The sequence below is a fragment of the Phoca vitulina genome, unplaced genomic scaffold (assembly GCF_004348235.1).
Source record: "Phoca vitulina isolate PV1807 unplaced genomic scaffold, GSC_HSeal_1.0 scaffold65, whole genome shotgun sequence".
NCBI lineage: Eukaryota > Metazoa > Chordata > Mammalia > Carnivora > Phocidae > Phoca > Phoca vitulina.
Window position 1 is genome coordinate 3448982 of NW_022589768.1, and position 27643 is coordinate 3476624.

The window sequence follows — 27643 nt, forward strand, 5'->3', positions numbered from 1 at the left end:
TGGGCAGATGGCTGGATGGATGGGTGGGCGGATGGGCAGGTGGGTGGGTAGGCAGATAGATGGATGGATGGTTGGGCGGGCTGATGGATGGGTGGCTGGGTCGTTGGTTGGGTGGGTGGGTGTGTGGGCAGCTGGGTGAATGGGTGGTTGATTGGGTGGGTGGATGGGTGGGCAGCTGGGTGGATGGAAGATGGGTGGATGGTGGGTGGATGGATGGTTGATTGGATTGGTAGATGTGTGGGTGGATGGATGGCAGAGTGAATGAGTGTCTACATGGAACATGAGGACACAGTATCAGCACTCAGATTCCATTTTCCAAAGTTCTTTATAGGACCCCTCACTTAAGCTCTATTAATGTCCAGATAATTTCCAACTAAATTAACTACACCAAAAATAAGCACATTTCCTTTGGCACTACTGTCAAGTCCTAAGAGCTAGATTATAAAAGCAGAAATTTCTAGTAGCCCCTAGAATACTTATGCATATCCCATAAAGTTCCCAATTACAGAACACGTTCAATAAATGCCATCGATGAATATGTATACACAGAGGACAAACATTTACAACCTCTGAAAGGTGAGATTTCTTTAAAAAAAAATAGGATCTCTTTAACAAAATGTAACAATTATAAATATTCGATCTGTCCATTCATGGAATGGGCTGCCTTGTGTGGTAGTGAACTCCCCATCACAGTCTGTGTTCGAGCAGAGGGATCCCATGTCAGAAATGCTAGAGACAGCTCAGCTGTATGGGGCAAGGGAGAAGCCTGGAAGAGTTTACACCTGCAATCCTTGGAAAACAGGTATTTGCTGTCGAATGTATCCACAAAACCAGACCATCCCACTGAAGTATGCAGGTAACGTTACTATGCATTTTAGTGAACAGCACTGGTTCTACTTCCATAATGAACTGGCAAAAACAGCATACGGGATAAAAAGCCAGAAGCATCTTTCCTGCATGTTCTGTGACTCTGGGCAAATCTGGCATTCCCTCTGGGCCTCCGTGTGTGGTTATAAAACGGGAATGGAGAGGGCCAGCCTGGCTGCTTATGGGCCGAGAAATGTTTGGAATCCATTAACCCTTTACAGGTATAAGGCAGCTGGTCTTAAATGAGCAGGTTCTCCACTCCCGGCGTCTGAAACACAGAAACACAGTGGAGACTGTGAACGGCTTCTGAACAGACTCTGAACTCTTGATCATCGCATGACTGAGGTGGAGACTGAAGTGTAGGTTTACAGTGTTTCTGATTCAAACAGCAGCTGAGGAACGAGATGCCCCGTAGGATGTTATTTTGTTGCACAGGGAAGGCCAACACTGAAGTACAGGTGTGTTCTGCACGTTTGTCTGGTCCACACTTGGTCCACAGCCAGCTCTCAAGCCGGTCCGGTGGAAGAGCTACGCTGCCCAGAGGACTCTGGGTTTTCCTCAAGGACAACAGCACAAGAAGAAACGGCGTATTATATATTTCAGCCAAGGGGGTCTCTGATTTTAAGGTTCTGCATTTGGGAAGGCTGTTTTGGTATCCCCAGGTCCCCCAGAATGTCCCTTCTTCCCCAGAGTCATCTGTTCTTTGATAATTTGCAAGCACAAACCCTGTCCTGGGCCTCGTGGTCCCAGAAGTGAACAAAGCAGGACTCCTCACCCCGAGGCACTTACTGCCCAACAACAGAGGAGCAGAAGCAGGGAGGCTCAAGGCACAGGGGAACGCAGGAGCCCCTGATCAAACCCAGAGAGAACCAAGGCTTCCCAAAACAAAGAGCATCTGAGATCTGAGAGGTGAGTGACTAAGCCAGGAGGGGAGGGGAGGGGGAGAAAGACAAGGAACAGAGCAACTGCCCACAGCAAAACATCCCCCCGGGGGCTGCAAGTATTGCAGGGAGGCTGGGCAGCGCTGGGAAGGGGCCATGGGCCAGGCCCCAGAGGGAAGGAGAGGCCAGAGAATCAGGGCTAAGGTGGTGGATCTGTAAGCGGCCACCAGTGGGCAGCTCCGGAGGGTCTCCATCTAAGGCTGCACTGGGCGTGGTGCAGAGAGTGCGCTGGAAGGGGCAAGGCGTGAAGCCACGAGTCCAGGGCTGCTGTGCTCAAGCGTCTAGATGTTAATGCAAGAAGCCAAGAGCTAGAAAGGGAAGAACGGAGATTCAGGAGAGAGGACCATGGCCATGGCCATGGCCTCCAGGGCCCAGTGGAGGCCTGGCTTCAGAGGGCAGGAGGGACACTGTTGCCCCGACATGGACGGGAAAGAGGGCCTGGCGAGTGAGGGGTGAAAGGCATACTAGGGGGGAGGGTTGCTGAATGTTCCGGGAGTCCCTGAATGGTTGCTTCTGGTTTTCATTCAACCTCCCTGAAGTCCCCTCCACACCCTCTGGTTTCCGTGCAGATTCTAATGCCCATACAGGCATCTAGGACTTTCTGTTCGGGAAATCTGGAAGACGGCTCAAGCATTTGCCTTTGTCACATGTGATGCTGATGCTGCTGGTCCAGGGGTCCCCCCACAAGAACTGCTGGGCCTGAAGAAAGGAAAGGGGACATCTCCCAGGTTCAAATGACTTCTAAGCTGGCCTGGGCTTGCATTCAGATCACTCTTCAAGGCGCCTGGAGGCAGGTGCTCAGAGCAGCTCCCTAAGAGCATCAGAAGTCAGCGCAGGCTGCCCCTCCAGAGTAGAAGTCCCGGCGGGGTAGAACTCTCAAGTCTGTTTTTGCACATATACAAAAACACCATCAAGCAAGTGGCATGTGATCACCGACAGGTCCCTGAGAGCTCCCATGTGTGCTCTCCAAGGCCATTGCTAACAGTTTTCCAAATGTAAAATGTCAATTCCCAGATACTGATTTCCTTGAGAAGCAGTGAAAAATCATGACTACAGGTCTGGTGCAAAATATCAAAAGATAGGACAACTATGGTATGATTTTGATTATAAAAATTCTACGATGGAGTTATGGAGTCATTTTGTTAGGTGAGAAATGGCTGTGGAAATATGCATCTTTCATCTTGGCTTTCAGCTAGCTGGCTTCAATAAGATACAGAAGAAAGGGCTGAGAGGTTCTGGGTCTTTTTCCCAGTGAGCCAGGTAAATATGGATTATTCTTCAAGCACCCATAATAAGATGATGCTTTCACTGAATCCTTACAGAAGCATTCTAATGATTTTAAATATAGACATCATTTTAAGGAGCAACGGGTAGATTTATAGCCTGGAAGACTTACCCCAATCTCTTTTAGATCTTTGTCTTGGAGTAACTGAAGTGGGTCAATAAAAGTTTGCTTTACGTTAATATCAAGAGAGTCTTTCACCTCAGCCATTAGCTTCATGGATTCCCCAACTTCTATCAGTGCATTGCCTTGAATAGAAAACGCAAATAAAAAAAGTTTCTTTAGCAGAGTCCTCGAGGATAATGGTGGTATTTATTTATTTCCTTCCCAAAAGTTTGTGGATGACAGTGCAAAAAGGTCCTCCCCCTGGGACCGGTGAATCCTGACTCAGAAAAAAAAAAGAAGAAGAAAGAGAGAAAGAAAGTCTCCTTATGGTCCATATCTTCCTCTACCTTCTGTACTCTCTCCACTATATAAAGGTTGGAGGCCGAGAGAGACCGAAGCATTTCCCATTTTGGCCACTAGATGGGGATAAAGCTCCTCTTTAAAAACTGGTACAGGTATCCCCGGCTTTTCGAAAGTTCACGCTGAACCCCAATCACCTTTACAAAAGACCTACATTAGTACTTGGTCTTGCTAACTGAAAAAAATCCAAAGAGGATTGTTGCTTTCACTAAAAAAAAAAAAAAAAAAAAAGGCAAAAAGAGAATAACATGCAGCCTTTGTTTTGCAGCAAGTTATTAGAGAGGCGATGTGTACCCCAAGCCGTGAGAACAGCACACGGCACCCCAGCATCCAGCTGCCACGGCTCTGAGCTGTGTCTGTGAACATCTGTGCTTTGTCTCGATTTATTCTGTGCATGCACAAGCAGGACTAAGGTATGAGAAAAGCCTAGGAGAGGTTATTTTGGGGGTCTGGTAACACCCCCAAATTTTTCCACATAAATTAATAGCAATTTCTTCTTTGCTTTACACCATTTTGGTTTACAAAAGGCCTCGTAGGAATGCTCTACTTTCAGAGAGCAGGGAAATCTCCAGTTTTGTGAACTGGCACCTAGGGTTCCTCAGAAGTTCGAGAACAAAATCCTTCTTTGTAAACTATAAAAGGATTCATTCATCAGGGCTAAGTATCAACCAAGAAAGGTTACAATAGAAATAAATGAAAAAAACCTCCTGTCGGCTTCTAGCTACTAGATCTTGAGGTCACTCCCCATCTCCTTTAGATGGTTCTAAGGCTCCTGACCCTTTCTGATGTCAAAGAAAGCCTGGCAGGGTCACATGGGACAGCCTTTCAGCAGGATGGGCAAGGTTTGCTCCTGAAATGAGGCCCAGGCCAGCCACACTCGGGCTTGGGCAGTGCTCGGCAGCTTTTGCTGGATTAAGCCCTGGTATCTCAGTGCCAGCTAATCCACAGGAATTTGCAAGTGGGAGTCCTGGTGGCTGAGCAGAATGAGGGTTGCAGTTTCTCTCGAAGAATCTCTGGGACGTGATGCACCAGACCAAACTATGTTTCCTGTATCGGAGTTTTCCAAATTGACCTCAGAAACATGTAGAGCATGGCGTCTCTCAACTCTTAGGCTAGAAAAAGACCTTAAGAGGCAGCCCAAGAATCTGCATTTCTAGTAAATTCTGACCTTCAAGTTGTTGCACCTACTAGTCCAGCCATGCACAGTTTATTCACCTGCAGAAGAGCGACAGCAATGAAGACTCACCTCACTTTTTTAAAAATAAACTAGATAGTGCATGGTACAGGACCTTGCAAAATAGAAGTGGAAACTCTTATTCTAAACTATGGCTGGCCAGGACTCCACTTTGACCCACTGGTAGCTTCATTCCTCCTAAATGTCCTTAACTCACTCTCAAGAGTCTAAATCATTCCAAGATAAAGATGAGACATCCCTTCCCAGCCTGGGGACTCTTTCCTGCCCAACCGATCAGAAACGGAAGCTACTGTTTCTGACCCCTCTGCCACCAGGACCCACGCCCCGAAATGTCAAATTCGACTTTGACAGAAACGTTTCCAAATATTTCCCTGGAGACTCCAAAAATTAATGCTGAATATTGGCCATCACCTCCAGGGACCTCACATTCCTCCCCCTTGCTCAGGCTTGGTGCTACGGATTCCACAAGGACGTGGGGCTCAGCCTCCACCCACTGAGGCTTCTGCACTTCAAGAAGGTTCTACCATGTGGCCCCGAAAGGAAAGCATCCGATAGTACAATCTCTTCCTCAGAACAGCAAGCAACCTATCCACTCCTGACGCCCCCTGACACCAGCTCTCCTCCTTAACACAAGTTCCCTTAGTAGCTAGGGACCTGGGAAGCCATCAAACTGTCTGCCCATCCAGGCCCCTGCCCAGTCACCATGGCAGGGGCACTGCAGGACTGGCCTTGGCTGTGAGGGCCTGCCTGGCACCCTCACCGGTCCCCTCAACGGGCCTGCCTTCAGGATAAGGAATAGGCCATCTTGTCCACATTCACCCATGGAATAAAATAAAATTCACCTTCTATTGCTCTGAAGGATATTGTTACCCCCTGTGACTAATGAATGTTTTAGCAGGGAGTCTGCTTGAGGATTCTCTCTCCTTCTCCCTCTGCACCCCGCCCCCCTTCCGCACTCTCTAAGTAAATAAATAAGTGTTAAAAAAAAAAAAAAGGCAGCATTGTGCACCACCTCGGCTGGGCAGCAGGCGCTCGCCGCTAATCCAGGCGCTGCGCACACTCACCGAACGCGGAGCCCTCGCCCAGCTCCTTCCCGAACTTCAGCATACAGTCGCCCAGCAAGCCTTCCGTCTGCGGGTAGCCGGTGGTTTTCACCTGTCCTCGAATCTTCGACACAGTGTTCAGCATTCCTAGCTTAGCTCTGTATGCTTAAAAACATTGTCATTTGTAATTCCTTAAAACGACAAGGCAGAGCCACAGGTCCGTCGCATTGAACAAAGGACGGCAAAACAGAGGCCACCTGGCTCACAACTTGAGGGAGGCCTGGAGCGAGGGCCAGGGCCGGGTGTGACCGATCCCGTCTCTCACAGGATTTCCTAGACTCTTTTACCTGGGGGGGCGGGGGGGGGTGCTAAGCGCATCTCTGCACAGCGAGGATGGAATGCAGAGACGGTGCACGCTCCGTGGACTGCAAACACAGGACCTGGGCTACCCCAGCCCACGTGCAGGGTGAGGTACGGAGAGGCCTGCCATTGCCCACACCCCGAGTCAGGTGCGGACACCTGGGCAGGCGCTCCTTCCCGGGGCCCAACGGATCACTAAGAACAGAACTGCTGAGGTGGATGTTTCAAACCACCATCCGGCCATGAATACCCTCCCCATGCCCCAAGAATGTATTCCGTCTGATTGTATCCAGTGTCGTGATGAAGGGCTGCTCATTCCTCTTAGGAAGCAGAGCCACTGGGAGGAAACGGATCCCCCCGCCCCCCACCCCCGAGGGAACATGAGTCTGTGTGTGGATGGCCCCTTAGGGAAATGATGGGCGGCCACGCTCTTCTTCTCTCCGACTCAGGCAAGGAGTGTTTACTGATCCCGGCTCTGTGGGACAGCCCATGCCAAGTACTAGGGCTCCAGAGAGACCCAGGCCGCATCGGCCCTAATGGAGCTCAGGGTCTAGGTACTACTAAGGCAGAATATACAAGATGTACTTTGCAGATAAAGTTGGGGATGATGTCGGAAAAATGAAACCATAGCGATATTGCTAGATAAGGTTGGAAAGACACCCCTAAAAAGGCAGAAATCATATCAATAAAGTATGGAAGAGGGAATGCTTATGGTCTATAACCAACAGATAAAGAGCAGGCAGGCTTGACCTAAATAGAAATTAAAACAGGACAAATCAGGAGATATCTATGGGAAAATGTGACTATGAACTGAATCCCAAGCTAAGGATTCGGGATTTTATTCTACAGGCCAGTGAATCACATACTAGCTTGTGGTGTTTGAGATAACTTTAGGAAGTAATGGGATAGACTTTCATTTTCTTTGACTTTAATAATTACATGCTTGTTTTCATGTATTCTAGACCAGCGCCTCTCAAACTGTAATGCACATGCAAATCACCCAAGGATCCTGTTAAGATGCAAAGGCTGATTCAGGCAGTTTGGGATGAGCCCAAGATTCTGCATTTCCCACAGTCTCTCAGGTAATGCTGGTCCTGCTTTAGACATTCCCCTGTGCCGGCCTTTCTGAATCTTGCCCACCTCAGCTTCAAAGCAGTTTTCCTCCTGGTCCCTGCACAGAAGCTTCACTCTCCTACAAACCCCCCCCCCCGCCCCCATCGCCCCCCCACACACACACTCGGTTCCTCCTTCCCACTGTCAGGGTAGAAACTGGGAGGTAGCAGGCATGTGACTGACAGCCATTAAACTGGAAATAACCAGAGGCCTCTGTCCAAGGGGACACTTCCATTGTTGGCCCACCCCATTCCTAACCCCTTCCAATGTCAGTTCTTTGAGGATGGGATCTTGGTCCAACTTCGCAGCATCCCAGGATCCAGGAAAACCCCTCGCCAAGAGTAAGCTCTTGCTGAGTATGTGCTGACTGATTTATCAGGAAAAGGAACTTACGTGGCTCATCTCAACCATTAAGGAGGCCAGGGAAGAGATGTTATTTATTATAGTTCTTAAAATTCTAATCATCTATACAATTCTAAAGACTTCTACACCCACCAACCTCCCTGGACATAATTTTTATAAAATTTATGTTTTTTAATTTTTACTGCCTAGATTTTTGGATGGTTGGGTCTGTGCTGATGGCTACAGCCAAGCGAATCACAGTCACTACGTGCAAATACTAAATTCCTAAAAAGGAAAGGCAGTTTTGGAGCTGCACAGAATTCAAGGCTTGGATGCCCTGCCCCTTGTCGGTTTCTGTCCTTCACAACCCAGGAAAAAGTCATCAAGGGGTATTGCTTCCCGACCTCGGAATTCAAATCCTACTGTGGAAGCAATTTCAAGTGAATATATCCTTTTGAGCAGGATGACAGAATTTTTCTTCTAAAAGAGGAGATTCCTCAGTAAGAAAACATATACAGAACGCTTAGTGGCTCTCTGAAGCATCTCCTAAAAAATGTCTGCTTAGCAGTGCCTTGCGGCTGAGCCCAAGCCTCCATCCAAATGACGTCACTGTAGTTCACAGAACTGTCTACTAGAATTCACCGAACTACCTCCAGTCCCTGGAGGCTTGACTTTAAAAAAACTGAACTTTATTATGTGGATGCAAAAGACGTTGTTTCTAAATTATGTCAGCCATGTGTCAAACAAACATGGATTAGTGATCTGTGACAGTGAAAGAACAAGAGACTATTTCAAGACATTTTTTAACTTTACCTGGATTTGGCTGAAGATATTCTGTGGCTTTCGAAATAATTTCTGCAACAGCTTTATTGGTAATGTCTATTTTCTTTAAAAGAAAAACACATAAAAATGTTGGTAAATGACACTGAATTCACAGAAAAAGAAAAGTAATATGCATTAATTTAATACACATTATTATGGTGATTTTAACCTAAATGAATTTCAGCATTTTGGGGGAGAAGCGATTAATTTCTCACTCTGATTTTGGGACAGCTCTTTCTCCCCATGATGATGGAGAACATTCATTTCTTTTCCTTTTTAACATTAAAGTGAGTATTCATACAATACTTAGAAAACTTGGACAAGTCATTTCGCTCCTCTAGATTACTAGATATACTTGAAGGTCTCTCAAGCCAACACTAGGCATGTCTGAGCCAAACTCTCCTTACCTGCTGGGTCAACTTGATGTCTATACGACATAAGGATGCCCTAATAATGATTCACATTAGAAACTACCACAGGAAATCAACAATGAATCATTCTCACTAGCATATCACTAACATAAACACCCATGTGTTCTGTCTGCCACGTTAAGACTGAATCTTTCCTTCCACAAAACCATTCCTGGACACTGGCTGCTGGTTAGCCAGATACCGAATGTGAGAATAGACAATAAAGTTAAATATGCACATTGCAATAGCTTTATTTCATACCATCCATAACCTGAAAGAAAATATAAAGGAAAAGGAGATCTCATTCATAAGAGCAATTTAAAAATACGCAACAATAAGGCATAAATGTAATGAGAAACGTACAATATCTATTTCAAAAACCATTTCCTAAATGGGTAAGTTTAATTGTACAAAGATGTAAATCCTCCTCCCAAATTAACATGTAAAATTAATTCAAATCTCATCTCAATTTTAATTTTTTTTTTTGTTACAACTTGGCAAATAATAAAGTTAGGTTCATGCCTCACACTACATACTGGATTACAAATATAGACCTAAAAACAAATTGTAAAGGTACTAAATTATTCAGAAGCATATTTTGAAATATGGGTATGGGAAGACTCTTCTAAGCATGACCCAAAATCCAAATGTCATAAGTGAAAAGACCAAAATTCTGACCCTATAAAATTAAAGACTGAACAGTGAAAAGACATAGTACATGAAGTTCGACAAAAGTGGCAAAATGAAAGAGAAAGAAAACTGTAAAAGGGACACGCGCCTAGTATCCATAATACACAGAACTCCCATTTAAAAAACAAAAAAAGTTTTAAAAAGTCAACCCAACTAGAAGGGACAAGAACATAAACTGGCAATCCACAAACGGGGAAAAATACAAGTTCAAACACTTGACAAAATAGTCAGAAAAAATGTAAATTAAAAAGGAGATACTTTCCGCTCACCAGATTGACCCCCCAATTTTTTTTAATTGATTTCACCCAATATTAGGTATTATACAGATGCGGAGGAACGGGCCCTTTCACACACAGAGTGCAAAACAGATACAACTTCTGGAGATCAAGGTAAAGGACCTAGGAATGGGCCTATTAGTGCCACTCTCAGACTTCCAGGAATTTATCATCTGGAAACACGCCAGCAATGTGCAAAGATGTAAAAGGATGTCAGACCATTGTATGTCGTATTAAAAATTGAAACCAACGTGAATGATAAGCGATAAGAGATTGACTGGACAAATCGTGAAACATCCAAATAAAGGAATACTCTTAAATCATCAGAGAGAAAATACAAGGAAGCTCCGTACGTACTGGGAAGATGCCCATAGCGCATTGTCAGGGAAAGAAAGAAAGTCGTAGAGTGATTTGTAATACAAGAAATTCATTTTCGTAATTGAAAAAGCAACGATCTGGTCAGGGTCAGAAGCTTTCAACCGAGCTAGCTCAACCAGCCTGAAACTGTATGTGTTCCCCTTAGCTGAATGCCTAAATTCAGGGCCCCAGGGAGGTTTAAACGACAGTACGTATATGATGAAGCAATGCATCACACCCGTATTACTGATGCCCACGTGCAGCTGCGTGCGAGGCGTGTGTGGGTACGTGCACCTGGCCTTGTAACAGGTTTTGTAAGGTTTGAACTCTCCTCATTGTGTTCGACTGTTTATGAAGATCGTTGAAATGTTTAAGAGAATACGATCACCTAAATGTTTATGTTTTACTAGAGTTTCAAGAAATTTAAGTACTTAGGAAAACTCTGCTTTGAATTTGATGTGACGCTGGAGCGAATTCCATACGTCGCATTTGTGATTCTAGACATTTGAAATGTCTAAGGGAATCTGCTTAATTATGTAACTGGAGATAAATGTTTAAGGATTTGATCTGTTAAGCCTATGACTTAAGGGAACCTAAAATGAAGATTAACTGAAAATGATCATCGTTTTTACACCAAAATTACTAAATTTATAAATAAGATTCAGCAGTTCAGTTTAAGCTAAAGAAAAACTAGGTTTTAGATTTTAAACTTTCCTAAGTTTCATATTAATTGAGACACAGCTTAGAGTGTTCCTTTCCACGTATCCAACCTTCCTTAGACATGAAAAGCCACCAGGAAGCTAGGCATCATCTCTGAAGGGTGACAGTGAGATCTGTGGCAGGGGTACTTTCTACTTTAGATCCTTCTCTATCTTTTGGGGGGAAAAGCCAAGAGACAAATGGCCAAAACTCACAGCCTAGTGTGCACAGACTAGAGCAGCTTCCAGAACATCCCCAGCAATCGAAACTGGGAATCAACCCTTTACAAAATGAGGGAGATGCCCACCATGTTGTCAGATACGGGCAATCAAGATCAACACTGAAAAAATAACCAATGTAGTTTAAAAACAAAACAAAAATATAAAACAAAGCCTCCCTTCTAGAAAACTGGGGATATTGTGGGCAGGCGGAGATGTTCAGGTTATAAAATGGTATGCAATGTCTGCTGCAAACCATCAGGACAAACAGGAGAAAGTACAGAGGTAAAAATTATTTTTTGTAAAGTCTATTTGGTATGAAGGCATCTTTGCCCATTGATTAAATCTGGAATTTCCTTCAAATGTTGGCACCCTACCCCTGCGGTGCCCCAAAGCCCATGCCACTGACTCTTCCAGGCCTCAGCCTGAGCTGGAGAGCTGCTAGCAGCCCTGGTTTCTGGTGGCTGTTCATAGTATTCTATTTTTTTATTATTATTTTTAAAAAGAATCCATACCAAAAAAAGAAAAGAATCCATACCTGTCACTATATCATCTTACTCCTTATGTAATTTATTTGTGCTTACCCTTCTCTCTTTCTTGGTCACACTTGGTAGAGGTGGCTTTTTGAAAAAAAAAAAAAAAAAGTTCTTGTTTTTATTCATTGATTCTACCTTTTTGTTGTTATTGTTTCCTATTTTATTAATCCCTCATTTATCTGTATTGATTCCTTCCTTCCATCTAAAGTGATTTAATTTGTTGTTATTTTCCTAGCTTCTTGGCTTAAATGATTTATTCATTTTCTTCAAACATTTATTTTCTATTAAGTATACTTAAGATGTAGCCATATACCACAGGTTCTGATATATAGAATTCTGTCTCTCATGACTAAATGATTTTTTACTTTACTTTTCATTTCTTAAGAATAATTTTTACATACTTTAAAATTTCCAAACATCCAGAATTGGGAAGGTATACCTTCCTTGTAATCCTTGTATTCTATGATTTTACACTGGGAATTTTTTTTAAGTTTTTTCTGGAGCCTAGCATATGATTCTATTAATTGTTCTAAAGGGACTTAAAAAGAATACAGATTCTCAATTTGAGGAATGCAGATATCTGTATCTGTTTATAATCAAAGCTATTAATCATATTTTATACTAATTGTCTATGAGCCAATCTATTATTGTCAACTTAATCTGTTATTTTATGAGAGGTATGTGAAATCTTCTACTCTGGACTTTGTCGATTTTCCATGTATTTCTGACAACTTTTACCTTATGTATTTAGATGCCATGTTATATGATGCATAATGGTTCATAACTATCACAATTTTCTGATAGACTGTATGACTGCATCTTTTTAAATAATTTTTTAAAAGATTTATTTATTTTAGACAGAGAGTGCAAGTGGGGGAGAAAGAGAGAAGGACAGAGAGGATCCTCAAGCAGACTCCCAACTAAGTGCAGAGCCGGATGAGGTGCCCAATCCCAAGACCCTGAGATCATGACCTGAGCCAAAATCAAGAGTCAGATGCTTTAACCGACTGAGCCACCCAGGTGCCCCCCTTTTTATAACTTTTTCCATTTACTGGGTTTTGGTGTGGGTTTTTTTTTTTTTCCCATCAAATTTTACTTTGACATTACTACCAGTCCTCCACTTCCATATGGCTAGGATTTGTCATGGAATATCTCCATTCCTTTGTCATTTCTGTGTCATGTTTTAGGTAGATCTGATACTATCTAATTAATCTCTTCCAGAAAGTCCTTAAAATTTCTGGTCACATATTAGATATTTCCATGCTTTTCATTGCTGTAAGATAACAAATAGATTTTATTTTTATATTTCTTCTGTCATTCACTGGGGTTTTAGGAAGAAAAGGAAGCAAACAAGAGGGATCTCAGTCCATCAACTGAAACTAAAATTGCTGAAATGTGTTTTTCAATTTAACATTTAAGCTGAATCATTTTGTTAGTAAGAAAGTTACACATGATATCTTTATATACCAAGGGATTTTTAAAAGTAATTTCAGGTATGCCAATGATGTTAAAAATATTTCCATGTTTCTCAATTTTCAGAAATTAACTTTTTTCAAAAGCAAAACAAAATGAGCTTTTCCTCTCAAAGCATTAACATTTCTAGAAACTTAATAGTGCTCGTCCAGAAAATAGGGAGCTCCCTGGAGGACAGTCTGGCCAGGGCCAGGGTATCCCGACGACAGGAACCCTCCAAGCCATAGCCAGGGATTGGACTTCCTTCCGCGCATCTGATGATAGCTCTGCAAGCTGCTAAATACTGCATCCTTGATGCTACATCTGAGGATAGATGCTTTGCTTGCTCTCTGCCCTCTCTCATCTGGGGAGTCTAGTTATTAAAACAAGGCTATGTTTAAAGGGCCCAAGACCAAGGGGAAGGCAACTGAGAAAGCTGGTAATTACTTGTGATCCCACTTCTACCTCCGCCTAGACTATTCCACACAGCTGACCAGGAAACAGGTTAAGGGAGAGATTCTACAGTCTTCCTTAGGAGCATGTTACAATTATTTCTGTAACAAGCTCATCCTATTTTTCTAAATGCTTTCAGACACATTAATTTTTTTGCATAATTATCCCAGCATCCATGTGAGGCAAGCAGGGTGCACATTATCAAACTTGTGTCACCGATCAGAAAAGATGAAAGAGCTTATCCAAGTTCACGCTGCTGGTTCTAGTGACAGAACCCAGATAAACGTTATTTGTCACGCAGCTTCTGCAACACATGGGATCAGAGACAGGGTCTTCCACACAGTCAATCAATCTTTATGTATTTTAAGGGTCTCATCCCAGGAATACATTTTGATTTTCCAGATACATCATCACAATTACTTTGGTCTTTTCCTTGCAAGAACTGTTTGCCAAGATTGACCATCTTTTGAGCATTCTGACTTTTGTCCACTAGAGGGAACCAACTAGCCATCTTCCATCTCCACATTAGAGGGTCTTTACATCCCAGGTTCCCACTAATATCCTTTATGTTATCAGTACATCTCATATCACAACAAAAATCAAATTTGTGAAACAATTGACATTAACATGCTCTTACCCTCTCCATGTCAAGAAATTCGTCATCTAGTTTCGTTCCTTCGACGCCACTTATTTTTTCACTGAATAGCTGCAGAAATAAACAGAAGTTAACTGCATTGTACAATCTGTTATCATAGTTTCTGACTCAAATTATTACAAACAAAAACAAAAACTCACGTTCAGCTTGTTGCATTTTTTTTTTTTTTTACTAAGTCCTCTAAAGAAAATTGTTGGAACAAGTAACTGAATCAAAGGACATGGGAATATGTGTATTTCTCACTCACTCAACATATTAATTATGCACCTAGTGTAGAAAGTACATGGTAGGTGCTCTAGTAGAAACACAGATAAATAAGATCCTTATTATCCAGGAACCTAGAGTTCAGCAGAAGAGTTAACACACGCACACTCAACTGAAATACAGGGGAGGAAAAATCCGAACAAAGTAGTGCTGGGTACAAATTATTGTAAACATACCAAGTAATAGGCATTTCAGTGATTCACAGGATTCTGGGAGCCCACAGTGCAGGAGAGGAGGGGGGGACATCAGGACCTGTTACCTACAAGGCTTGGCATTTGAGCTGCCCATTTAAGGATAAGGGACATTTCAGCAGGCAGCACTGAACGAGCCTTGCAGCATGAGGCAGCGTGGAAAAATACACAGAGACAGCAATGTGTAGGATGGGGTTTTTCCACCTTGCCACTCTGGTATTTAGACCAGATAATTCTCTGTTGTGGGAGGCTGTCCTGTGCATTGTAGGATGCTTAACATCATCTCTGCCTCTACCCACTCAATGCCAGCACATACCCACGCGGGGACAACCAGAAACGTCTCTGGATGGTGAAGAATCACTGGTAAAGGGCAACTGTGTTCGAGCCACAGCAGGAAATTTGGTTTGACTACAAGGAATAGTGATCAAGGGAGAATGGAGGAAAATAAATGCTGAACGTTAGAGAGGGCAGATCACACAAGTTCTCAAACGCCAAGCGAAAAGGTATGACTGAGAAGTCCCTAGATTGTTTGTCCAACACCGTGTAGTCAGAGAAACCTTTTAGCAAAGCAACTCTGACTCCAGTGTGGGCTGCATTAGAGAACAAGGAGGAAGGAAAGTTAAGTTAAATCGCTTTCTTTAGAAAAGCACATCAACGTAATTTGTTTATACCTTTAACATATTTATGTGACTTTAAAAAATCAGTCGTACAGTGGGGGAGGGGTGTGCCATCAATTAATGGTCAAAGGATTGCAGGTTCTTTTATGTAAGTGTGACTTTCTGCTACTATTTACACTGTGAGTGCAAATACAGCATTACTCTTTAATAGGAGGAATGCAGGTGTAGACAATAGGTAACTTACATTCGAGGTGTGCAGAGGTATTACTCGGACAGAGTAGATGGGGGAAGAATACACAATGGCCGTGATTTTTTATCTCCCCTGTGGCTATGTCTTTGCAGCTCCTGGCCAGAGTTGGAGTCTACCTACCCACCCACCCCCCGCCCCGCCAGTGAATCCGGGCTGGACTTGACACTTGTTTTGAACTGCAGACAGAAGCACAGGCCTTAGCAGATCTCGCATGCTTTCAGTCATTCTCTTGAAACCCTGCTGCCACCACGTGAACAGGCCTGGGCTAATTTGCTGGGTGGTGAGAGACAAGTGGCCCAAACACCTCCCTCAGGACAACCAGGCAATGCCCAGGATCAGAGCCCCTGGTTGACCTGCAGCCGACTGCAGGCACAGGAGAAAGCCATGGAAACAGGAGTTGAATAGATGATGGGTGTTTTACACGAAACACTGGAGTGCTTTGTTACTCAACCAAAGCTAGCTGATACACTACACAATAGTTCTTGGTTTTCAGGCTCAGTATAGATGTCAGAGGGGATTCTCCTAATGCCCTGATACAAGGTATAACCTTCCAACAGAAACAATGAAGAATCCCAGGGCCACTCACCAAGCAGTGTTTACACGGAAGTATCCATCAATTAGGTCCCCTCCCAAACACCTTTTTGTTCAGTCGTGAAACCATTTAAAATATTAGTTCTTAACTTTGGAGGTAATACTCTGAGACTCCAATGAAAGTTACACAACCACACCCCAGGAAAAAACACTCATTTTGTTGCATGGTAGATTGCAAAAATGGCCACAATGCCTTGTAGCTCCTCCCACTAAGAAGTGCAGTCTACTTCTCTCCCCGGTGACTAGCTTTTGTCAATAGAATAGAGAGTAAGCAACACTGCATGAGTATTGAGTTCAGGCCTTATAGGTATGTTATAGCGATAAAGTGGCCATGTAGATATTCCTGCTCCCCCTTTGAGCTCCACTGTAACCATCTCCACTTGAGTAAACCCGAGCTAGCATGCTGGAGAATGAAAGCCCACTCAGAGCAGAGATAAGCCTTCCAAGCTGAGTCCTCTCAGAGCACCAAACCTCCAGCTGACTTGGCAGTTGACCTCTGACAGATGAGTAAGCTCAGCCCCTGTTGAGATCAGTCAGACCAACAGACCTCCCCAGTGAGCCTGGCCCAAATTACAAACCCATAAAATTGTGAATAAATAGTTTTTGCTTTTGAGTCACTAAATTTTGAGGTGGTTTGTTCTACAGCAAAAAAACTGATTGATACAGCTGCCTATAATTTCAGAGGGTTACCGTAACCCCTCTGCAGAAGCCCAGGCCTAGATCCCTGTTTTAAAATACCCATTTGAAAAGCTCCTTAGCACTGACAGGCAGACCAGAAACGTCCTTAATCAGAATCCATTCTTACTGGTTCAGGTTTTACCTGTTCTATTTTCAAAGAGCAGAATGTCTAATAGCAGGAGGAATGTTTCCACTTTTAAGAACAAAAAATAGATTAATATTCCTTTCTTGTTTGAAAAGAGACAATAATATAGGACGGTTTTCAACATGAATCACAGGTAAGAGTCATGATCATTCTTCTGCTTTTTCTGAATTCCCCCAGTGAGATTCAGTTGTTTTGAGAAAGTAAGTAATAAATATACATTTGGTATCAGCTCCTTAGACCATCTGATGATATTTGACACTTCATCACTCAAAGAATAAGGTTGAGTATCTACTACGTACAAAGCACCACAATTAGTATATGGACATAAAGACGAAAAAGACAAGCATGATCCCTAAGGGCTCTTGACCTCGTTAAAGAGTTACAGAAACTGCAGTTCTATTTCTTGTAAGTGTTGGAAGCTAAATATAAATACTCAAGCTCCTACTTCTAGTGAAGATAACTAGATAAATTCAACTCTGATACACCCCCTCTGCTCTGGATGCATAGCAATGATAGATTAAACCTCCCCAAAAAAGGAACCATAAAGATAAGCAATGCTTTAAAAACAGAATCAACTTTTTTTGTGGACCAGAAAAGGAACAGAGAAACACAACACGATGCACAGGGTTGAAGTCTCGGTTGTCCTGGTGTCTTGTCAGCCACGGCTCTGGTGGCCCACAGTCTGGCTCCTGTTGGGTAAAAAGGTATCTACAAGTTCCCCACGAGACAAGAGCCTGGAATCAGGCTCTGCTTAAATCCAGGGGATAAGAAGGAAAAGGAAGTTGGAAAAAATATCCATTTGCAAACCACAGGCCCAGGGAGACTGGAGAGCAGAGAAGCAATCGGGTTACCCCCAGCTCTCTGGCTAGTTCAAGATATCACCAATACCACCAGAGAGCAGAAACCACCCTTTGGCACTGGGGCCTTGGGAAGCCAGGTGGAAGAATTCACAACCACCAGAGAGAAGTGAGCAAAGATGGGGTAAGAGTAACAAAAAGACACCGCCCCCAATAAAAATTAAGCATAGAAATCTAAATTTTAGGGCACAACACTAAATCTAACACCAAGTAAGAAAACCAACAAAATCATAAATCACAACGTGAATTCACTTCTGGTGAATATCATTTTACGAAACAATATGACAGAAACCTTATATGTATGGTTATGATATTACCAACATGATAAATGAAGGAATAACATCTACTAATAAAGAGCAAACAATTACACAAAAGGGAAATTTTTTTAATTGCTATTAAAAATTAGACATCTTGGAAATAAAATACACATAGTCATGAAAACAAAAAATTTAATAAATGGGATAAACTCCAGACTGGGCACAATCAGAGAAAGAACTGGTAAACTAGAAAATATTACTAGGAAATGTATGGAAAGAGCAAAAAATTTTAAAGGAAAAAGACTTTTTTAAAAAAAATATACAAAATACCAGTTAATCAGTTTGGAGGATAAGATCTGATAGGCACTCCAGAAAAAAAAGGACACAATATAGGAGACTCAGTATTTTAAGAATTAATAGCTGTTTTTTTGTTTTTGTGGGTTTTTTTGGCTTTTGGTTGTTTTTTGTTGTTTGTTTTGTTTTGCTTTGTTTTTTTGTACAACTGAAAGAGGGTATGAGTCCACAGTTTAGAAGTATACTCAAATGCTAAGCAAGGTAAATATTAATTCACATGTCAAGATTTCAAGAATAAACAATTCTAAAACTCCCACAGGGGAATAAAACAACAATTAGATTCACATCAGATTTCTCTTCAGCAACAGCAGATTCCAGGAGGCAATGGAAGATCAGTTTGAAAGTGATAAGATATGACCTCACTGATATGAGGAATTCTTAATCTCAGGAAACAAACTGAGGGTTGCTGGAGTGGGGGGTGGGGTGGGAGGGATGGGGTGACTGGGTGATGGACACTGGGGAGGGTATGTGTTCTGGTAAGCGCTGTGAATTGTGCAAGACTGTTGAATCTCAGATCTGTACCTCTGAAACAAATAATGCAATATATGTTAAGAAAGAAAAAAAGAAGAAGAAGAATGTAGCAGGAGGGGAAGAATGAAGGGGGGGAAATCGGAAGGGGAGAAGAACCATGAGAGACGATGGACTCTGAAAAACAAACTGAGGGTTCTAGAGGGGAGGGGGGTGGGAGGATGGGTTAGCCTGGTGATGGGTATTGAGGAGGGCACGTTCTGCATGGAGCACTGGGTGTTATGCACAAACAATGAATCATGGAACACTATATCTAAAACTAATGATGTAATGTATGGGGATTAACATAACAATAAAAAAAATTTTTAAAAAAAAGTGATAAGAAATGTGAAAATCTAGAATTTTGTGTCTCCCTGAACTGTTAAGAAGAAAACAAAATAAAGACATATTCATTCAGACCATCATAGTTTCTAATAAGAGGAATGTTAAAGTACTTCAGCAAGGAAATAAAAATTGATCCAAGATGGAAGGTATGAACTGCAAGAAACAATAGTGAGAACAGAAATTGATACACTAGGGTGGTAAATGTAACTACTGATTAAAAACAAACAAGCAAAAACAAATATGTGAGTACACAAAAGGCAACATTATAACCTTAAGCAATAATAAGATGGGAGGGGGAGGGTGTTCAGTGGATATTCTGAGCACTATAAGGTTCCTCTATGTTCAGGAGGAGGTGGGAAATGGACATCAATTTAAACATTGTTAAAACAATAGATAAGAATCTGTGTTATATAATTAATGGTAATTACTAAAAGCATAAAACAATAATATACATATAGTACTATGCATGTTATAACATATATGCATACCAGCACTTTGGTGGAAAATCACTGTTTTCCAATCCAAAAAAAAAACAAAACGGGACAAGAATAAAAGATTGGCAAGTGGGGGGTGGGGCAGAGAACAAAGGGGATTACAAATGGAAACCACAACATAAGACAGTAATAAATCCAAATACATCAGTAATTATCCATGTAAAAGATTAAATTCAAACATGTTAAAGGATAAATAAAGTGGATTTTTTAAAGTTTTTATTTTTTTTAGTAATCTCTACACCCAGTGGGGGGCTTGAACTCATGACCCCTAGATCAAGTCATGTGCTTATGGACTGAACCAGCCAGGTGCCCCCAGAGTGGATTTTTTAAATCCAGCTATATGCAGCTTCTAAGAGACATACCTAAAATATAATTGAAAATAAGTAGAAAAGTTATACCTACTAGGAAAATGCTGATTAAAAAAAAAAGTTGGTAACAATAGTATCAGACAAAAAAGACAAAGACAAAGCACTAATAAGGATAGAGAACCGATCTAATAATAGAAGGAGAAATCCACCGAAATACTGTTACAATAATGATCCACCTAACAGCACAGCTTCAAAAAACTAATAATAAAACAAAAACTGAAAGAAATAATTGAAGTCCACAATCATAGCAGGAGATTTCAACACAACTCTATTAGAAAACTGACAGACCAAATGTGAATTAAAAAAAAAAAAAACTTGGAAGGAATATAGATGATTTGAAGGACCAACCTTGATCAAATATGCATACATATACCTATCCCTCCAGCCAATAAATAGAAAAATGTATATTCTCTGCAAGTGAAAATAGAACACTAGAAAAACTGACCACTTACTATGGTCACAAAATCAATACCACATAGAACATTTTCTTAAATTTTACCATCATGCCATTAAATTAGAAATCAATAATAAAATATGAAGTATAAGAATTTTGAATTTGGTCCTAAATAATAATGAATTTAAAAAGAAGCCCTAATAGGAATTATAACAAATTTTTTTTTTTTAAAGATTTTATTTATTTATTTGACAGAGAGAGACAGCGAGAGAGGGAACACAAGCAGGGGGAGTGGGAGAGGGAGAAGCAGGCTTCCCGCGGAGAAGGGAGCCCGATGCGGGGTGGGATCATGACCTGAGCCGAAGGCAGACGCTTAACGACTGAGCCACCCAGGCGCCCCATAACAAATTTTTTTAATTTAACAATGAAAATAGTATCCATGAAAACCTGTGTGGGATGCGGCAAAAGTGGTATTTAGAAATCAATGAATTACCTTAAATTCACCAACACGAAAAGCCACTTCAACTTAATGTTTCAAACATTAATGACACAAGGTCATTTGATCTAATTCACCAAGTACCTGAAAGTCCACCGACTACATCTATATGCTAGAGATACTGAGATCACGCCACATGCCACACAGCTCACGGGCCCACTGAGAAGCAGAAGACGATGGCCAGAACACAATAAGTACTCTTCCATAACACAGATACAAAATTTGCTATTAGAACTCAGATGGAAGGAAGCAAATTATATGGATGAGGAGGTGCCAAGAATGCTCCAGAACAGAGCCTAGAAGGATATGTGGAGAGCACCAAAGAGACCAGAGAAGTGGCATTTCTGGCTGAGAGACCAGCATAAGCTAAGATAACTTACCTTAAAAAGATACGAGGGCATTTAGGAAACAGCACGATGATCAATAAGGGAAACTGATATGAAAGACTGACCCCAAATGAAAATGAATATACAAGCATATGGGCAGGGGCCAGGGCCTGAGGCTGAACTTAATCCTGCAAGCAGTGGAGACATTCAAGTAGGGGAGTGGTATGACCAGATCTGCCTTTCAGCCAGAAAGATCACCCCAGTGGCCCACAGATGAACACACCAGACAGGCACCCGAGGGTGGACACGGAGCACCCACGAGGGTATCATAAGGGACACAGACATGAAGAGGTAGACTGGGGAAGAGTATCAAAATTTCACTCTAAAACTCTGCTAACTACCTTCTTCAACATCAAACGCAAGCTGCCCTCACCTATTCATCTTCCCTATCACAAACAGCGTGGCTGACCTGGGCTCACCAGACAGGAGCTGCAAATCTAAAATACAAACATGTGGCCAATCAGCGTGGCTCATGTAATCTTCCCCCTGGTGAAAAAGATTATGCTGTAAACCAGGCATCTCTCGGGGTGCCTTGGTCCTATAGTCAGAGACAGAAGCCTATTTGCCATCCTCCAATTTCATCAGTAACAGGAAAACAAAAAGCATTTTCAAAGACTACAACGGAGCACTGATGTAAAAGAAGTTTATTTGGGAAACAAAGGTTTTGCATTTGGCTTTTCAGCTAGACGTGTCAGGGTTTTAGTGGTAAATGTTAACACAGCCTTGGCCTTCTTCTTGTGCAAATAATCTGTTTTCAAAGAAACCTTGGCTTCTCCACCTTCTTCCCTTTAATGAAGCAAGAAATTAAACAGCATGAGAGCCAGAACCTAGGAGAAAATGTAAAAAAAGCAAAATTTATACCTCAGGATAAATTAGAAAGTGCTCCAGAACAGTATTTTCTAACAGGTGTGTCATAAAACGCTGGCTGCCCAGGCAAATGAACAGCTCCCTGGCCATGTAAGTCTGCAAACATTTGGATTAACAAAATTGGCAGATTTCTTTACCAAAACATTTTTTCAGAGACTTTAAAATGGAAATGGCATTGTGGATTTCCAAGGGGGTGCATATAAGATGTAGCATTTCCCACCCTTATTTTTCCATGTCTCATACAAGGAAAAAATCTCAGAGGAGATTTCTCAGAAATATACTTTGAGAAGCCCTGCACCAAAAATGTCACCCTCTCTACTGACTCCCTGCGTTGTTGTTGTTGTTGTTGTTGTTTTTATTTTCAGCCAATTAGCAGTCGTACTCTGCTTTTATCAGCCTGGAAAATATGGCAATACTCAATTATAAATACAAATAACTAAGGTTCTTTGTAAGTTGTTAACATCAGGGGAAGACAAGTAAAGGTTAGAAGTGAGCTCTCTGTACTAGTTTTGCAACTTTTCGGAGTCTAAAATTATTTCAAAATTAAAATTTTAAAAAAATCTCTGAAGGCTTAAGCAAAGCAGTCAGGATCTGAGGAGCCAAAATCATGAAGAAGAAAAATGCACTGTGAAGAGCCATCCATTTTTACAGCTGCTTTTTGCCTTTGGGAAAATGTCTGCCTTACAACACAGGACGTAAAGGCTGAGCAGAAAGCACAGCCCAGAACTTGCAGAAATCTCCCTGGACTGGGGAGAGGAAAACTGGACTGCACTGTAACCAAGGAAACCAACATATAAGAGGCCAAAATTCCAGGAACATAAAGAAGTGAATATAACAGGTTATATGCAATTTCCTCTCGAGCCTTCTGATAATTCCTAAGCTGCATATACACAAGGCAAGATGCTAAGATACCAGTACGAAGAGGTTGCTAGAAGGCTAAACATCTAAACAGAGATTTCTGTAGTATCACAGGGATCAAGAGACAAAATTGGAGTACAGGACTGCCTTTCTCCTCATTATTTGTCAGACTAAAACTAAATCCTCCCTGGAGGAAGATAACATCACCCAGAACTACTACAAGTATTCACACACAGTATCTGCCATTAAAATAATAATAATAATAATAATAATAATAATAATAATAATAAAACATCTGGTATACCAGGAGACTGAACAACCACAACAAAAAACTGAAACTAAATTTTATTTTATTTATTTACTTTTTAAAATTAAGCTCTATGCCCAACATGGGGCTTGAACTCACAACTCCAAGATTAAGAGTCACATGCTTAACTGACTGAGCCAGCCAGGCGCCCCTGAAACTAAATCTTTAAAAAACATAATCTAATACATAATCCCAAACTGACATTAGAAATTATCTTCAAGATTGGGGCACCTGGGTGGCTTAGTCAATTAAGCATCTGCCTTCGGCTCAGGTCATGATCTCAGGGTCCTGGGATGGAACCCCACATTGGGCTCCCTGCTCAGCAGGAAGCCTGCTTCTCCCTCTCCCTCTGCCCCTCCCCTCCACTTGTGCTTGCTCTCTCTCAAATAAATAAATAAAATATTTTTTAAAAAAGAAATTATCTTCAAGATAATTATGATTACCTATGTTCAAAAAATTAGATGACAAAGTTAAATTCCACTGGAAAACATTAAAAGAGAATAAATGGAAATGGGTAGATGAAAAAATGCAGTAACTGAAATTCAGAATTCAACAGCTGGCTTTAATAACAATTAGATGCTGAAAAAGAGAGAATATGTGCAGTGGAAAATAAATCACTAGAGAGTAAATTGAAACATAAAGAGAAAGAAGATTAAAAATACACACAGAAAAGACATGATAAACATAAAAGACACAGTGGAAACACCTAACATATGTGTATTTTGGAGTTCCCGAATGAGGGGGACAGAGAAATTGAAAAGAAGCAATATTTGAAGAGAAGATGGACAAGAATTGTTCAATATAGTCAAAAGACATCAAACTACAAATTAAAGCTCTTCTGTGACTCTCAGGCAGGATAAATATGAAGAAACACATCCCTAGAACAAGTCTCTTGTTGAAGACCAAAGACAGAAAAACTTATAAATCAAAGAAAAAATACACCAAAAAAGCAACAAAAAGATTGTGAGCTAACAATGCTGCAGAAATCATGGCACAGCTATAAGACAGTGAAATCGCATTTTTTAAGTGCTGACAGAAATTATCTGCTAACCTGAAATTCCGTACTCAGTGAATATACCCTTCATAAAGGAAGGCAAAATTTTAAAAATATTCAGACAAAAGAATCGAGAGAATTTTTCATTGACGGACACACACCAGAGGAAGCACTAAAGGGAGTTCTTCAAATAAAAGAAAAACATCCCTGATGGCAATAAGGAAATATGGCAAGAAATGAAGAGAACTCTAGAAAGATAAATCTAAATGAATACTGACAGCTTAAAACAATTTCTTGTGAGGTTTTAAATATATGGGAAATTTTGAAACATGAACACAATGGCACAAAAGCCACCACTAAAGAGGTAGAGATAAATTGTTAATGGGTTTTTTATTGCTTGGAAGTTTTAAAGTACTAATTTAAGAAAGACTCCACCACATAAAAATGCATGCTGTAATCTCTAGGGTTGCTTTTTAAATAATCATAAATATATAACAAGCAAGATGCTAGAGAAGAAAATGGAATAATAAAAATGATTAATTCAAAAGAAAGTAAAAGAAGGAGAATAAAGAAACAAGAATGGGACAAATAAAAAATAATATAGCAGATTTAAATGCAAAAATATCAGTAATTATTTTAAATGTACATGGACTAAATATTTCAACCAAAAAATAAAAAGCATCAGCCAAGATTATAAAATATTAAACTATATTATTTTCTGCCTATAAGAGATGCACATTAAATATGATTGGAAAAGAAAATAAACAGAAAAGATATATTGGTCAAACACTAACTTCTGCAACAACAAAAACTTTTGAGAAGCTAATACTAATATATAAAATATACTTTTAGAACAAAAACATTATTATTAGAATGAAGAAGGACATTAAAGATGATAAAAGGTCAATTCAAAATTAAGAAATAAGAATCCTAAATCTGTATGCATTTAATAGCATAGCCTCAAAATGTATAAAGGAAAATCCTATAAAACTAGAAATAAATGATTCCAAATATTTCAATTTTTTAAGACAGTTCTCTCAGTAACAAATAAAACAGACCAAAAAAAAAAAAAAAATTCAGTACATTGACTTGACTTGAACAATCTAATTTACATATGGAGAAAACTACGGCAAATAGGACAGAATAACAATGATTTTCAAGTAGACATGGCCCATTTACCAAAACAGACCATTCACTGAATCATGAAGCATGTCGCCAACAATTTCATTCAGAGTATGTTCTCTGACCACAGTGAAATTAATATAGAAATCAATACCTGAAAAATTTTCCAAATTATTTGAAAATTAAACAATACATCTAAATAACCTGAATCAAATATGCAGTTGCTAGAGAGATTAAGAAATACTTATAAGTGAGCAATACCAAATATAGAAATATATTTAAGCTTCTGGGATATAGCTAAAGCTGTTTCTTTGAGGGAATTTTAGAGCTCTAAATCACAAGTTCTCAAACTCTTACCTTTCAGGATCACTTTACTCTTAAAAATAACTTAGGACCCGTACTTACACCATACATCAAAACAATTCCTGGGGCACCTGGGTGGCTCAGTCAGTGAAGCATCTGACTCTTGATCTCAGCTCAGGTCTTGATCTCAGGGTTGTGAGCTCAAGCCCCACATTGGGCTCCATGTGGAGCCCACTTAAAAAATAAATAAACAATCAAACAAACAATTCCTCATTGATCTGAAAATAAATGTGGAAGGTCAAAGTTTAAAGATTCTATAAGATAACATTACCTTGGAATAGGAGATAGCTCAACAAATTCCCCAACATTATAAACAAAAAGACTGATATATTGGGCTTCATTAAAAATAAGACTAAGAGAGTGAAAAATCAAGTCATAGAATAGGAAAAGATATTTCAATACATCCACCTAAGAATCACATTCAGATATTAAGAATCCCTACAAGCCATTAAGAGGAAGGCAGCATACTAAATATTTTTTAGCATAGGCAAAAACCTTGTAGAGGCAACTTCACAAACGGGGATATCCAAATAGGCAATAAACATACAAAAATATTTTCATCTCATTATCATCATGGAAACACACATTAAACCACAATGAGATGACACTTCATCACTACCAGAGTGGCTAAAATTATTTTATAACAACAATAATGCAAGTTTCTCCAAGGGTTAATGGAGCAACTGGAACACTCATACACTCTTGGTGGGGTTTACATTGGTACCATGACTTGGGAAAACAGTTTGGCAGACTCCACGATTATTGAATATATAAAAAGCTATACCCCATGACTCATTAATTCCACTCCTAGGTAAAGACCCAGAAGAAATTCCCTCATATGTAACCAAAATTCATATACAAGCAACATTACTCATAATAACCAAAAACTAGTAACAACCTAAATGTCGATTAATAACAGAGTAAATAAATAAATTGCAGCTATTTCTATAATGCAATTCTGTATCACAATTAAGAAGGAAAAAGTGCTCCTGTCACATGCAACACATGGGTAGATTTCAGATGTAACACTGAAGAAGCTCATGCTGTATGAGTCTGATTATATAAAATTCAAAAATAAAAAGGAACATCCAGTACTATTCCATTCACATAAAATTTAAAAACAGGATTGTAGGAGACCTCAATAATCCACTCTCAGCAATAGACAGATCATCAAAGCAGGAAATCAACAAAGAAACAAGAGCTTTGAATGACAAACTGGACCAGATGGACCTCAGAGATATATACAGAACATTCCACCCTAAAACAACAGAATACTCATTCTTCTCGAGTGCACACAGAACTTTCTCCAGAATAGACCACATACTGGGTCACAAATCAGGTCTCAACCAATAACAAAAGATGGAGATTATTCCCTGCATATTCTCAAACCATAATGTTTTAAAACTGGAACTCAATCACAAGAAAAAATTTGGCAGAAATTCAAACACTTGGAAGCTAAAGACCACTCTGTTCAATGTTTGGGTCAACCAAGGAATCAATTCATGGAAACCAATGAGAACAAAAACACATTGGTCCAAAACCTATGGGATACTGCAAAGGCAGTCCTAAGGGGGAAATACATAGCCATCCAAGCCTCACTCAAAAAAATAGAAAAATCCCGAATTCACCAACTAACATTACACCTGAAAGAACTAGAGAAAAAGCAACAAACAATGCCTAAGCCATGCATTAGAAGAGAAATAATTAAGATCAGAGCAGAGATCAATGAATTAGAAACCAGAAACATAGTAGATCAGATCAAC

General features: G+C 40.6%; 1 protein-coding gene across 8 annotated transcripts in view; it reads right to left on the reverse strand.

Annotated features, from left to right (window-relative positions):
* The window catches only part of SH3GL3 (SH3 domain containing GRB2 like 3, endophilin A3), a 136759-nt gene that overhangs the window by 36933 nt on the left and 72183 nt on the right, over nt 1-27643 (reverse strand). For 6 of the 8 annotated variants that reach the window (XM_032391960.1, XM_032391961.1, XM_032391959.1 and 3 more), the window contains 4 exons: nt 14158-14226; nt 8422-8494; nt 5815-5958; nt 3205-3338 (listed from right to left, as the gene is read on the reverse strand). In XM_032391960.1, the coding sequence (XP_032247851.1) occupies nt 3205-3338; nt 5815-5958; nt 8422-8494; nt 14158-14226 (420 nt within the window). Of the gene's footprint in view, nt 1-3204; nt 3339-5814; nt 5959-8421; nt 8495-14157; nt 14227-14615; nt 15271-27643 lie in introns of those variants that run through there. The other 2 variants (XM_032391962.1, XM_032391963.1) reach the window with 2 other exon arrangements.